General features: G+C 54.3%; 1 protein-coding gene across 1 annotated transcript; it reads left to right on the forward strand.

The window, feature by feature from the left end:
* The first annotated feature begins 1,083 nt into the window (after positions 1 to 1,083).
* On the forward strand, positions 1,084 to 11,235 carry SCNN1G (sodium channel epithelial 1 subunit gamma). The gene is made up of 12 exons (XM_010216246.2): positions 1,084 to 1,400; positions 2,509 to 2,803; positions 3,230 to 3,423; positions 4,406 to 4,509; positions 4,957 to 5,120; positions 7,619 to 7,717; positions 8,932 to 9,049; positions 9,541 to 9,619; positions 9,701 to 9,758; positions 10,083 to 10,144; positions 10,346 to 10,421; positions 10,821 to 11,235. Exons 1-12 carry the CDS (start codon positions 1,084 to 1,086, stop codon positions 11,214 to 11,216), a joined length of 1,962 nt encoding a protein of 653 aa, XP_010214548.2. The 3' UTR covers positions 11,217 to 11,235.
* The last annotated feature ends 1,982 nt before the right edge of the window (positions 11,236 to 13,217 follow it).

The raw sequence follows: 13,217 nt of genomic DNA on the forward strand, positions 1-13,217 counted from the left end.
GCTCATGTCAAACACCCGGGACAAGCGTGCGGGGCAGCCCGCTGCTTGTCCAAACTTGTGTCTCGCACTCACGCTGGCTGCAGGCCCCGGCACCGCTCCACCCTGTGTCCCGGCTGCTGTCCCTCTCCCACCATGTCCTTCTCTCCCTCCTCCTGTCCCGCGCGGCCTCCCGAGCCCCGCAGCTTCCCCTCGACCACGATGGCTCGAGCACATTCAGTGCCAGGCCAGGGCTGGGCAGTGGCTCCAACCCACAGGTGCCTCCTGGTGTGTGGAGGTGACAGAGGCTGCACAGCCGGGGGGGAGGCTCCCCTGCAAAGCCCCCGCGATCCCAGTGGGAGTGCTGGGGCTGGAACCGCTTGCACGGAGCGCCCCGACACTGCAGAGAGCCCGGAGAGCTGCAAGGAGACCTCCAGCAGCCTAAACACACCCCAACAGCACGGGGTCCTCCACAGCCTCACAGAGACCCCAACACCCGAGAGTCCCCAGCAGCCTCTCAGAGACCCCAACACGAGTCCCCGGCAGCCGCAGGACCCCGCGGAGCCGCCGTGGGGCGGCGCTGCGCGGCCGCGGAGCGGGGCGGGCGGGCGGGGGCCGGGCCGGGGCGGGCCGGCCGGGGCGGGCGGGCACGGGTAGGTGCCGCGGCGGGCGCCGGCCGCGCCATCGGCAGCGGCGCCGGGGCCGGGAGCGCAGCATGGCCCCGTCAGGCCCGCCGGGCGGCCGAGGTGAGGCGGCACCGGCACCGGGGGGTGCCGGCACAGGAGCGGGCACGGCGCGGGGTGGCGGGGCCAGGACCGGGACCCGGGAGCGGGGCCGCGCGGAGGATGCGATCCCGCCAGGCGGTTCCTCCTTTCCCGTTCCCCGGCCTCTCCCGCCGCGGGCAGAGCGCGGCCGCTCGTGGGGGGCTGCGGGGCCACGGGAGCCCCGCGCGGCCCCTTCCCCCGCGGCTGCGGCTGGGTGGCTGCGGGTGTCGCCCCAGCCCCGAGACGTCCCCCAGCAGTGACCGGCGGCCGCGGTCCCCGGAGCGCCCCGCGCATCCCTCGCGCCAGCCCCGCTCAGCCGCCCCGTCTCTCCGCAGCCGCTGCCATGGCTCCCGGCAAGAAGATCACGGCCAAGATCAAGAAGACGCTGCCGGTGACGGGCCCCCAGGCGCCGACGCTCAGCGAGCTCATGAGGTGGTACTGCCTCAACACCAACACGCACGGCTGCCGCCGCATCGTGGTGTCCCGCGGGCGCTTGCGCAGGTTCATCTGGATTTTGCTAACTCTGAGTGCGGTCGGGCTGATCCTGTGGCAGTGCGCTGAGCTCCTCATGAACTATTACAGCGCTTCCGTGTCCGTCACCGTCCAGTTCCAGAAGCTGACCTTCCCAGCCATCACCATCTGCAACATCAACCCCTACAAGTAAGACACAGGGACCCCGGGAGGTCTGCCCAGGTCCAGGGGAGGGGACGAACCGGTCCCCTGCGCCAGGCACGGGCACGCTCGCAGGGAGCCACGCAGCCGTCCTCGGCAAATTCATCCTCTCTTACCTGTCCCGCACCAGGGCTCTTCGGTGGGCTCTGCCTGCCGCGCTGCGGTGCTGCTCTCTAGCAGCCTCTCCTTACTGTTATTTTCCCTTTATAGCACTTCGAATAATGTAGCTGCCCAAGCGCTAATGCTGCTCAGACACTTGTGGATTATAATCACATCCTTCCCTCCCTGCCTGCTAGGTCTGTTTAGCTTGCAGCTCAAGGCAGATCCTGATCATTTTTGTGGTTCTCTTAAATTCTCCTTTTCTTTTTTTTTCTTTCTTTTTTTTTTTCTTTCTTTTTTTTTTCTTTCTTTTTTTTTTTCTCCAGCACGAGGGTTTCAAGGATTACAAACAACCCCCGGCTCCCAAAGAATGGAAAGGGGACATGGACATCTGTCACCCCCTTTTCTTTTTTGTTTCTCCCTGTGGGATGCATGAACAATCAACAATTAAGCTGTTTTTTTTTTTTTTTTCCTGCCTAATTACACTTCTTGTTGATGCCTGTTCTGCTGTGATCTGTCCATCTCAGTCCCTCCAGGCATTTCAACTCTCTGGGTCCCTTTTGTCTCTAGGAATCTGCCCCTTAGATCACATTGCCACAGGTAGTGGTCTTAATTTTCTCAGCTGAGTGTCTTTGCACTTTCTGTCCACCTCTCTGGTCTCTCTTGTGCTTTACAATCCTTCTCCTTTGGTAATTCATGCTCTGTGCCCTCGAGCTTACTAACCAAGCCAGCAAGGAGCTCGGGGGAGCTGCTGGTGTTTTCCCCAGAGCCCGGTGTTCTGCGTCTGCTGGTCCCTTCTGTGCGATCTCGCAGCGGGCAGCACCGTGCCTGCCTCGCTGACCCAGGTAGCACTGAGCAGGAAGCACCGATGGTCGCTCTGCGGCAAGAAATTCTGTCCCAGGCCATTAGTTTCACAGCACAGTGACAAAATGCTGCAATGAGGACGTTAGATGAGATGAATGACACACAGTTTTATATCACATTTTCTTCAATGCAGGTACAGTGCAATGAAAGACTATTTATCTGACCTGGACAGAGAGACAAAAAATGCTCTGGAGACTTTCTATGGATTTTCGGAGGGCAAATCCAAGGTGCGCCGCTCGGTTGGTGACGGGAACGGCACAGGGAGCGAGTTCTTCCAGCAGATCCCCCTGCTGAAGTTTGAAGACTTCTCCAAGACGGTCACTGACCTCCACAGTGGCCAGAAGAGAAAAATTGAGGGCAAAGTCTTTCACAAAGATTCATCCATAGTAAACTCCGGGGATTCGAACGATATCATCGGCTTCCAGCTGGTAAGTGTCGCTCTCCCCTGGCCAGCAAGTTCCTTGTGAGCACAAGGGACGGTTGTTTGGGCTGGTGTCCCACGGCGCTGCATTCCTGCTTGCATGGGTGCCTTCCAGTGCACACAGTGCCCACAGCCACGTGTCCGCGGCTGCCTGCGGATTCACTTGCGACTCCAGAAATCCCCGCCTGAAGCCCGGCCAAAATAGACTTAGTGCCAGCCTGACCTCCCCGTAGAGCCTGAAACATCTGACCCCGACATATAGCCCCAAAGTCAAGGGTTATTTTTTGGTGCTCCATTGTCCCTTTGCTGCAACTATAACTTTATATTTCATTATATTTGTTTCAAAAAGAAGCTTTATCACACATACTTTATAGAATGCATAATTTATTTTCATCTGAAAGAATGCTTGCTTTTTCCTTTTTGTGATTACCAGTGCGATGCGAACAACAGCAGCGAGTGTGCCCTTTACACATTCAGTTCGGGCGTTAATGCTATCCAGGAATGGTACAGGTTGCATTACATGAACATCATGGCACAAATTCCCTTGGAGACTAAAGAAAAACTGAGCTATTCTGCCGATGAGCTTATACTGACATGTATCTTTGACGGCCTCTCTTGTGACAAAAGGTCAGTGCACAGAAAATACCTGCTGGTTTAACAGTTTGTTTCTAAATATACAGTGTGTAGGAGCTGAGCATTTGCTATTCAGTGAATTCCAGCAAGGACCCCTTCCATTTTTAAAGGAAAATAAACATTCAAAGCTTCATGCATCTTAACTGTGTTCTTTAATCTCATTTGCCTAGTGTTGCACTGCCCACATTTCAGAGAAATCCTTATTTTCTTGTCAGAGTGAGACCTACCTGCTTGTGATTTTGGCAACGCAATTCCAAGCAGGAGGATCTTTCCATAGTGCCGGGGTTGACAGCAGAGGTCCCCCATGCACAATAAAATCACACTTTTATTTTTTTGCATTAGCAGCTTCCCAAGTGACACGTGCCAAGCTGTAACTCACGGCTTAGCAGGTACGGCTGGATCGTTGCTGGAAGCATTTTGCTGATGTCAGCAATAGTGCAAAGGCATCACACATTTTCTTGGATAAAGACTTTTGCTAGAATGGGCCGGGTGGTTCACAGGTAAGACACAGGCATGCTCAAATCACCAGGGTGTTTCCTCAGCCGCCCCCAAATGACAGCGGCTAAGCCATTTTTTTTCTGAAAAAACAAATGAGGATTTATGGTCCTCCTGACACTTGGGAGCTGAATAAAAGAGGACTCTGTCCCCATGACTTCCCTGCTAGTTTTGTAATTCTGCCTTCCCCACCCTCTACGTCCCCTTCCCCACATGAAATACTTCTAAACTTTTCATTTCCGACTGCTATTAAAGCAGGTCATATTTCCACCTACTTTCAAGATACTAAAAAAAAAAAAAAAAAAAGAAAAAAGACATTGCAGCAAATAAAGTCCCTGTCAAAAAGAAAAAAAAATCCTAAAGGAAAAAAAAATCGAATCGTGCTAAATCTCTGTCAAAAAAAAAAATCGATTGCAGTAAGTCTTTGCCGCAGACAGTTAAAACTGCAGAGGGCAATGTAACAGTATTTGATTTCTTTTAGGCACTTCACTGGTTTCCACCATCCTCTGTACGGCAACTGCTACACCTTCAACAGCGGAGAAAACGAGACCGCCCTGAGCACCTCCACCGGCGGCAGCGAGTACGGTAAGGAGAGCTGCTCTGTGGAGCAGCTATTAGATAACAAGCGGTTCAGCGAACTGGATCCTGCTGGAGGGTGATTGATGTGTTGGCTCTAGATGTCCGACCTGATTGGGGAGATGCTTGTTTGAACTAGTGCAAATTATTGCCAGAGAATACAAAGATAATATCATTGCATCACTAATGTTTTCCATCTGAAATCACTGCTTCCCACTTATATAACATTTAAAAATAAGTTTCAGCTACATTCTGACGGGACTTTCATTATTTGTTGTACCGGGGTCTGCAGAAGGACATTACTTGCTGCAAGTGCCTCCGTGTAGCATTGCAAAGGCATCACTTGTTATTACAGTTCCACTTAAGGCTAACGAGTATTAAGTAAACTGTGCTGCCCTCCCGGTCTAGAAAAGCTGTGTGGTGTAACCCTGCTCCTGCCGTGCCTCTGCTCCTCAGGACTGCACGTTGTTCTATATATAGATGAAGCAGATTACAACCCTTTCCTGGTGACGTCAAGCGGGGCCAAGATCATGGTCCACGACCAGAACGAGTATCCCTTCATTGAAGACATCGGCACAGAAATCGAGACAGCGGCGGCCACCTCCATAGGGATGCACTTTGTGAGTGGCGGTGAACTTGTTTCAGGTGCACAGCACCGTTTGCATGAAGCAGATGTAAATACGGTCTGCACAACGCACGAGCCCTAGCCCGGAGCTGGGGTAGCATCTACTACCTCGCATTTGTGCCTCCGAGGTGCCCTGAGGAGCATCCTGGGGCAGCCCTTTCCTGAGCCGTTTTCCCTTGCTGTAGGACTGCTGGAAAACCGGCTCTTTGGAAAACAAAAAACGCTACGGGGGATGTTGTTTCCTCTCCCTGTTCTCCTCCCTTGTGGTCCTTCTGAGGCTCCTGTTTTGAGTATCTGCAGCCCGGGGGTGCTGCGCGCCGCCCCGTTGCCCCGCGCGGCTCTGGGTCACGGAGGTGCCGGTCCGGCCCGCGGCGCTGCCCCGGCTCGGCCCGGAATGGTGCTCGCTGTCCGGGCAGGGGTTAGAGGTGCCCGTGCGTTTGACCCGAGGGGCGCAGTGAAAGCAGCGCCATCAGGGCCCGCGGAGCTCCCCTTTCATCTGGATGGGCTGTAAAGTGAGCGATTGAGTTTTGGCTTTTCTTCTCTGATGGTTGGATCAGATGCATCAGCTAATTTGCTTATCTGTCCCCGGCTGGGTGTGCCAGGTCTAGATAGTCCATGTATCAGAAAGGGCATTAAAAACAAGGCTGCCGGTTTGAAATTTGCAAACAGCTAAATACCTTCCATCTGTCTGGAAAACTGCAGCACCCACTGCTGAGTCTACCAGCAGGTATAAATGGTACCTGACAAACGAAAAGTGAATAAAAGGTATCAGAACGTAAAAAACCTGGAGAGGAGTCAAAGTCTCATCGAAGTGTGTTTCAGCAGACAGTAGAGAGTCAGTGCAGATAGTCTCAGGATCTAATTTCAGATTGTTTACATTGCCAATCAATGGTGCCGGTTTTCCTGGGAGGGCAGATCCTGGGCGGCACACACGGCCCTCGGGAGGGTTCGGGACAGGGCTGCACAGCCAGGAGTGCCCGTCTGTCCCTGCGCCCAGACACGTGCAGAGGCACCGGGCACGGGCCGCACACAGCCCTGCACTCGGGAAGCTCGAACACGGCAATTCCTGTTTTCAGGTGCAAGCACCAGTGTGTAGGTCATTGCTCATGTATTTCTGCTGTGTGCAAGAACGCCCTTCCTGCTCCAAAAATATTCCAAGATGTCTGGAATGCAAACAAGGCTTTACTTGGTGGGAGTTTCAGTGCTTTAGCTAAATATTTAGGTTGGAAATTATTTCAGTACCTGAATGAACAGGTATGTTTTTGCAGGAACATATGCCATGACAAAATAAACTATGCAAAGGGTCTGTCACCTGCCAGAAGATAGGGCAGCCGGCTCTCTGAGGCAGGTAGCCCAGTGTTACCTTGTCCACAGAAGTTAATAACAAAAGCTGGTTTCATTTTTCAGAAGTTCCCCCATCTCTCATGTTGATATCACTTATTTTTCAGTGATTTTAGCCTCTTTCTGAAAGAACTGGCTTGCACCATCTATTCCATACCTTCTATCGCCGAAGCCATAATTATAAAGATTTGCATTTCTACAGTGCTGTAGTTGTTCAGTGCTTTGCAGATAAAAATGGTAATTCTTGCTATCAGCTTTGACCCCCAATAGCCCCTAGGTCTATAAGCACCATCCTAAATGTATGCAGGCATTTATCAGGTTCCTGCTAAATATAACCTTTGCAAGATCAGGCACTAATTTAAACTCTGCATAGGAAGAATGGAATAAGTGAATGGATTTTTAAATGTGGCATTCCTTGTAGTTTCAGGCAACTCTTTTTGTTTTGCAGGGGGTGCGTTCTGCAGAGCCGGGGCCCTGCTGCGGAGCTCGACCCTCTGCGCAGCTCCTGGCGTTGCAGAACTCCCTTCTCCAGGCAGAGACTGCAGAGCAGGAAAAGCTGTTAGTGCTGCAAGGAGAGGAGGGGTCAAAGCAGTTCATGGAAAAGGTCCTGAAGGAGATACGAACATTTGATTTAGAGTGATTTTAGAGAGGTGCTGTTGAGCACTAGTGAAGCCTGAAGTGCTGTTTTACCCACAGAACAGGAGCAGCCAGTACAGCACCAGCTCAGAGCAGTGCAGGGCTTCACAGCAAAAAAAAAAAAAAACCCAAAAAACTCCATGGAATGGTTTCACACAGAGTAGATGTTGCATGGTCACTGGGGCTTTGCAATGAGAGAAAGCATACGTATGAATTACTCTGCTGCAAAAAAATCCTTGCTATTAGATTATGCAATCTCAGCACCCCTGCAGAGGTTTTCAGCAAAGAGCAGATAAGACAGATACAGCAGTTTTGGGAAAAAGGACATTGAACCAAAAAGACCTCTTGTTTTGACAAGCGATAGGCAAAAATCATTGAGATGGCAAAAGTTAAAGATACAGTTCACAGCTGCTCCTTCATGTGCACTTTTGGGATTGCAATGAACTGCGATCCTGTCAAATCCTTTGGTTCCTCTGTGATATCCCAATCCAGGATTTGTTCTTTTCTGATTCTCAGACTCAATCTCGCAAGCTCAGCAAACCCTACAGTGACTGCACAGAGACTGGGGCCGACATACCCGTGGAAAACCTCTACAACAAGAGCTACTCGCTCCAGGTAAATCTCAGTTGCTTTTGAGGGTTTTTTTTAGCCACTCGAAAACTACCTTCCTATAAAAAACTTTACCATAATCTGTAGTTCAGGATTGGAGACTGTTAACAGTCCAGGCATAGGGTTACTGTTTTAATCACCAATGTAAAATACCACAGCACTTTTACAAATCCAAGTTTTATTCCTAAGCAGTTGATGTTTGAAGTTCCCTTAGGCACTCTGTTAGATAAAGAGAGAACATTAGCTCATTAGGCAATTTTCAAGCAATGTGAGACTGGAAAATATTGGCCAAGTAAATGTTGCAGCTTAGTAACCCTTGAAGCCAGAAATTGTGACCTTTAGGACTCCAAGAATAACAGATACCATCTAATCAGTATCCAGATAGCAGGATGTTTACAGAGTAAGTTTCCACTAATTTTGCATGGTTTCTGTAATTGGGTCCTCTTGGAGAGTGTCACTTGTTCTGGCACCCTCCGCCCGAAGAACCATAATTACACTCACTGCTGCCTTCTCCAAATCCTGGGCCTGGGTGGATTTTTATTTTATGGGGTATTATGAATGAAATCTGCTGTGATGTACTGCCAGGTGAGATCACACGGACATTATCCCACGTTTTTAACTAAAGTAGTTCACTGAATCTCATGGCTCAGGAGGGCTGAGACTGGGAACAAAAGGCTTGGCTATGGGAAATTCTGGAATAAAAAAATTGTTCCTGCTTGTTCCCACTGATTAATCGTTTTAGCACAAAATGTCAAGTCCACTGCCCTGTTAATCCTAACAATTCCCAGTCTCCAAACATGCACCAACACAAATGAGTTGGACCTGAGAACGTTTTCACTGTTGAGTCACTGCCCCACACCTAGTTGTTGATTCATGGATTAGAAGTGCCTTTTCCTTGGCCATAGGAAGAATGACTAAGTACGGGAGCAGGAAGGAAAGGACGAGCATTCACAGAAGCCCCCGCTCAGAGGGGGTTGCCTTTTACTTCTCGTGTTGCAGTCTTTAGCTTCCATGGCACTTCCTGCTTGTATTGGTTTATACTTCAGGCAACAGAGCCCGGAGTCCTCAAAGAAAGAGGTTTTGATCTCCTGGCTCATAGTAATGAACAGAATGCTTTAGGTGAAGGGGAGTCTGGAGCTTGGAGCTCCCAACAGGGCTGGGGAGGCAGAAGCAGCAGGATGTGTTTCTTGGTGCCCAGCCCTCGGTTTGTCTCCCTGCAGATTTGCCTGCACTCCTGTTTCCAGAAGGCCATGGTGGAGTCCTGCGGCTGTGCCCAGTACACCCAGCCCTTACCCGCCGGGGCAGAGTACTGCAACTACAAGAAAAACCCCAACTGGAGTAAGTTCCCGGGCACCTCCCGCGTTGCACATCGTCCGTCAGCAAACGCCCTGCGCAGCCCCGGCCCCGGCGTCGCACCCCGCGCTGCCGTCAGATCCGCACCTCCGGCGCGCAGCGTGCCCGGAAAAGCGGGGGATCTGCCTTGGCCCCACTAATGCCTCCCGTCCCGGAGCCTGGAAACTGCCCTTCCCTCTCGGTCAGCTTGGCCCTGGCAGTTTGTGCGGTGCTGGCTGCGCGTGCGCCTCGCAGAAGTGCTGAGTTGGAGGCCTGACCGTGTGGGGCAACCCTGCATGCGCAGAGCGAGCGACAACCACTACGCAGAGCGTTTTGCAATGTTCATAGCAGAAATCTCCTTATCCCCAGCACGTAGGTGAAAGCCAAGGCCTGAGGCACACAGGCCACCTACATCCCAGCAGCCCCAGTCCAGCACAGGCAGCAAAACGTATTGCTTCTCCTTGGCTCCTCACACACCCCTTGTTCTCTTGCTGCAGTGTACTGCTACTACAGACTGCATGAAAAGTTCGTGAAGGAGCAGCTGGGCTGTCAGCAAATTTGCAAGGATGCCTGCAGGTAGGTCCTGCCCAACACTAGAAAGAAAATGCTGAGCATGCAGGAGCTCCTGCTCACAGCTAACAACCCGCCTCTCCACAGCTTCAAGGAATGGGACCTCACCACCAGCATCGCCCAGTGGCCGTCCATAGTGTCTGAGGTCAGTTCCCAGCTCGCTCGGCTCCCGGGAGCGCCGGCTGCCGCCCGGTCGCCCCTTTGCCCCTTGCCGTTGGCCGGGCGCAGGGATTCGGTGCAGGGCAAGGGGCTCCCCATGGGTTTGCTGGCACCTCCCTGATGCTCCTCTCGGAGAATCCGTGTGCAGGGTGAGGAGCCGCCACCTCCAGGGCTCCTCTCGCTGCCCATCCCGTGCACTTCATTCTGGAGCCAAACCTGGTCTAAATGGGTATGAGGTGTGACCTCCCTTTCCAGGGAATGTCTGCACCAGCACTCGCAAGCACAACATTAGTTTCTTTAACTCTTCCAGGACTGGATGCTTCGAGTTCTCTCTTGGGACCAAGGGCAGAAAAACAACAAGAAGTTAAACAAGTAAGTTTCCATTTATGTATTTCTAGCCTGCACCTCAAGCCCAGATACAATCTCAGCAGCCCTAATGATGGCAATTGGGGAAAAAGCTCCCTTAGAGCGGCCCAGCCCTACTGGTCCAACTGGTTATTTGCATAGTTTTTCAGTATGTTTCATGTTATTGTTTTACTAAACCCTCAACCTGTCTGCTGCTTCCCCTCTCAGAACAGACCTAGCAAACCTCATGGTGTTTTACAAAGACCTGAATGAGAGATTCATCTCAGAGAATCCTGCCAACACGGTGAGTAAATGCTGTGATTCGTACGTGCTCAGGACCAGGACAATGTGCCTCTTCCTCCTGCCGGGCTGGAAATTTCCCTTTAGCCGCAGAAGTGGTCCCGCGCAGGCAGAGGCAGGAAACCATCCACAGAGGATGCACCCTGGGGCTTCCCCTCCTGCCCTTTGCAGTCTTTTATTCAGAGCAGCTTTTCAAAGTATTTGGGCCCAAGTTATGCGGGTAGCCTGCAGGCTACCTGGAATAAACACAGGATTGGCTTCCCGTGAGGCAGAGCACGAGAGGATGGCGGCGACGCAGAGGGGCCCGCGGGGCCCTGGCGCGCGGTGGCTCCTTCCGAAGCGGCACGAGGGCCCCGCCGGGCTCCCGAGGCAGCCGCTAACCTGGCGCTCCCGTCTCTTCCAGCTGGTCACTCTTCTTTCCAACTTCGGTGGCCAGCTGGGCCTGTGGATGAGCTGCTCAGTCGTCTGCGTCATTGAGATCGTGGAAGTTTTCTTCATTGACTCGCTCTCCATCGTGATGCGGCGGCGGTGGCAAAAGGCGAAGAAATGGTGGAACAACCGAAAAAGAAAGCAGGGCGGGAAGCCGTGCCAGGAGAGCGAGCTGGAGAGACAGGGCCACGAGAACCCCGTGTGCATCGACGAGGACCTGCCCACGTTCAACACGGCGCTGCGCCTGCCGCTGCCCCACGAGAGCCCCCTGCCCCGCACCCCCCCGCCCAACTACAGCACTTTGCGCCTCGAGAACAGCTCGGCCTTCACGGAGCAGCTGCCGGACACGCTGGATGTTGGGCAACCCTGAGGCGCTCTCGATCCGCTCGCTCCGAGAAGCAGCGGCTGCGGCACCCGCGCGGCCGGGGCTGAAGGGCGCGCGGCCAAGCAAGCACTGGCGGGTTCTTGGGTCAGACCCTCCTTCAGGGATTGAACTTGCGGTCAAAGCTGCTCAAAGCAAAGCTCAGACACAAAAGCCGAGGGCTCCGAGACATCAGGAACTTCAAACAACATCAGTGCTCGAGTTAATTATTGCAGGAGATGGCCGGAGCAGGATGTGGCGCTGAGCTGGGCTGTCCTGCCAGACGGAGGCCTGCGTTAGCAACAAAGTGTGCACACCCCACGGAATGGGGGCAGGAGTTACTCCACGCAGAAGGTTGATGCCACATTGACTATTAATGCTAATTGCTCTGCGCTGTGCAGCCTGACTTGTGGGAAAAACCCGGGGCTTTCAGGAATGCAGCGTGACATTTGTCACAAGGGGAAAGACAGAATCCTGGGGAGAGCACGAAAAGATGAAAGAGAAGCTCCGAGTTTGAAGTGTGATTAGTGATCCGATGGTTGGAGGAGCACTTCGGGCTGTGATGAAAAGTTAGGACAGTAACAGATTTGCCTGCGGAGTAAGCTATTGCACGGCCTGTGTAAAACAACCTAAGTCATCCCAAAATGGTAATTTTAAAGTGCACAGAATCTAATCTGGAGCCCAGTAATGAACTGCATGCTCTGCAAGCTTGCCTCATCTCACACCGCTCGAGCTGTTCGCTAAATACATCCCCCGAGCAGCTCATTAGGCAGCCTGGCCTCGGCCGCCCGACTTCCCTGAAGCCTCAAGGGGACACGAATCCTCCTCTTCCTGCTCCGTCCCGGTGAGGCTCTTCCTTCCGCCAAGTCCCCGTTGGCGGCACCCGCTCCCGCTCCGGAGCCGCGCGGGGCCGCAGCACCCGGCAGGCAGCAGCTCGCGGCCGCTCCACCTGCTGCCAGGCTGGGGACGCGGCCCGGCTCCGCGCGCGGCAGCCGCGGGGACCGGTCACCGGCCCCGACATCCTGTTGTTACGGGTTGCTGCCCGTGCGCATCCTTCGTGCGGGGCGAGCCCCGGCACTGGAATTTCCTGCCCTGCGCCGCGAGCAGCAGCACCCGGGGTCCAGCCCTGCCGCGTCCCCGGGGTCCAGCCCTGCCGCATCCCTGGGGGTCCAGCCCTCCATGTCCTCAGGGTCCAGCCCTGCTCCATCCCCAGGGTCCAGCCTTGCCCCATCCCCGGGGTCCAGCCCTGCCGCGTCCCCAGGGTCCAGCCCTCCATGTCCTCAGGGTCCAGCCCTGCTCCATCCCCAGGGTCCAGCCGTGCCCCGTTCCCGAGGTCCAGCCCTCCGCGTCCCCGGGGCCACGCTGAGCCCTCCCCAGCCCCGAGGCCGCAGCTCCCCCTCGCAGGCTCCTTCCCCGCTGCAGCCGGCGCCGCAGCAAAGGGAGCTGCGGCAGCGAGCGGGTCGGCTCCCGCGCGTGTCCCCGTGTGGATCCCTCCCTGCCTGCCGAGCCCCCTGGGCTCCCCCTGCTCCGAGCGGGGCAGAGCCGCCGCGGAGAGGCCGGGCAGGACGCAGGGACCGCGGGCCCCGGGGCCCGCACGTCTGCGCGCGGGTGCACGGCAGCAGCCTCTCGCTTCCCCTCTGCACATACTTATTTTATATAGGACAGAGAGAATCAAGAAAGATTCTTTAATGTGCAATAAAACATATTTTAACTGGATTATTTAAATAGAGGATAAACTGAAAAAATAAAGATATATTTTTGAATAACTGCTTCCTCCTGTTTCTAAATCAGCGGCGCAGGGCGGCCCCGGTGCTGGCGCCGGGATGTTGCGGAGCTGGGCCCGGCTGCGGCGCCGCTCCACGCTGTGCAAGGCCCGGCCGGCGCCGCACGGGCCGGGCCAGGACTACCCAACGGCCCCGCGTCTTGTGGGTGCAGAGCAGCTACAGACCCTGGTGCCTCCTGCGCGGGGAGGCCTCTTGTGAGCCCCGAAAGGGAGACGCATCCGGCTGG

The sequence above is a fragment of the Tinamus guttatus genome, unplaced genomic scaffold, assembly GCF_059628265.1.
Source record: "Tinamus guttatus ecotype Peru unplaced genomic scaffold, ASM5962826v1 Tinamus_guttatus_pri_ptg000107l, whole genome shotgun sequence".
In the NCBI taxonomy this organism is placed as follows: Eukaryota; Metazoa; Chordata; class Aves; order Tinamiformes; family Tinamidae; genus Tinamus; species Tinamus guttatus.

Excerpts from the sequence above, each read along its gene's own strand:
- SCNN1G (XM_010216246.2), top strand. The coding sequence starts at position 1,084 with ATGGCTCCCGGCAAGAAGATCACGGCCAAGATCAAGAAGACGCTGCCG. Across the intron at positions 5,121-7,618 it reads CCTCCATAGGGATGCACTTT|ACTCAATCTCGCAAGCTCAG; the intron begins GTGAGTGGCGGT and ends TCTGATTCTCAG. Across the intron at positions 9,050-9,540 it reads CAAGAAAAACCCCAACTGGA|TGTACTGCTACTACAGACTG; the intron begins GTAAGTTCCCGG and ends CTCTTGCTGCAG.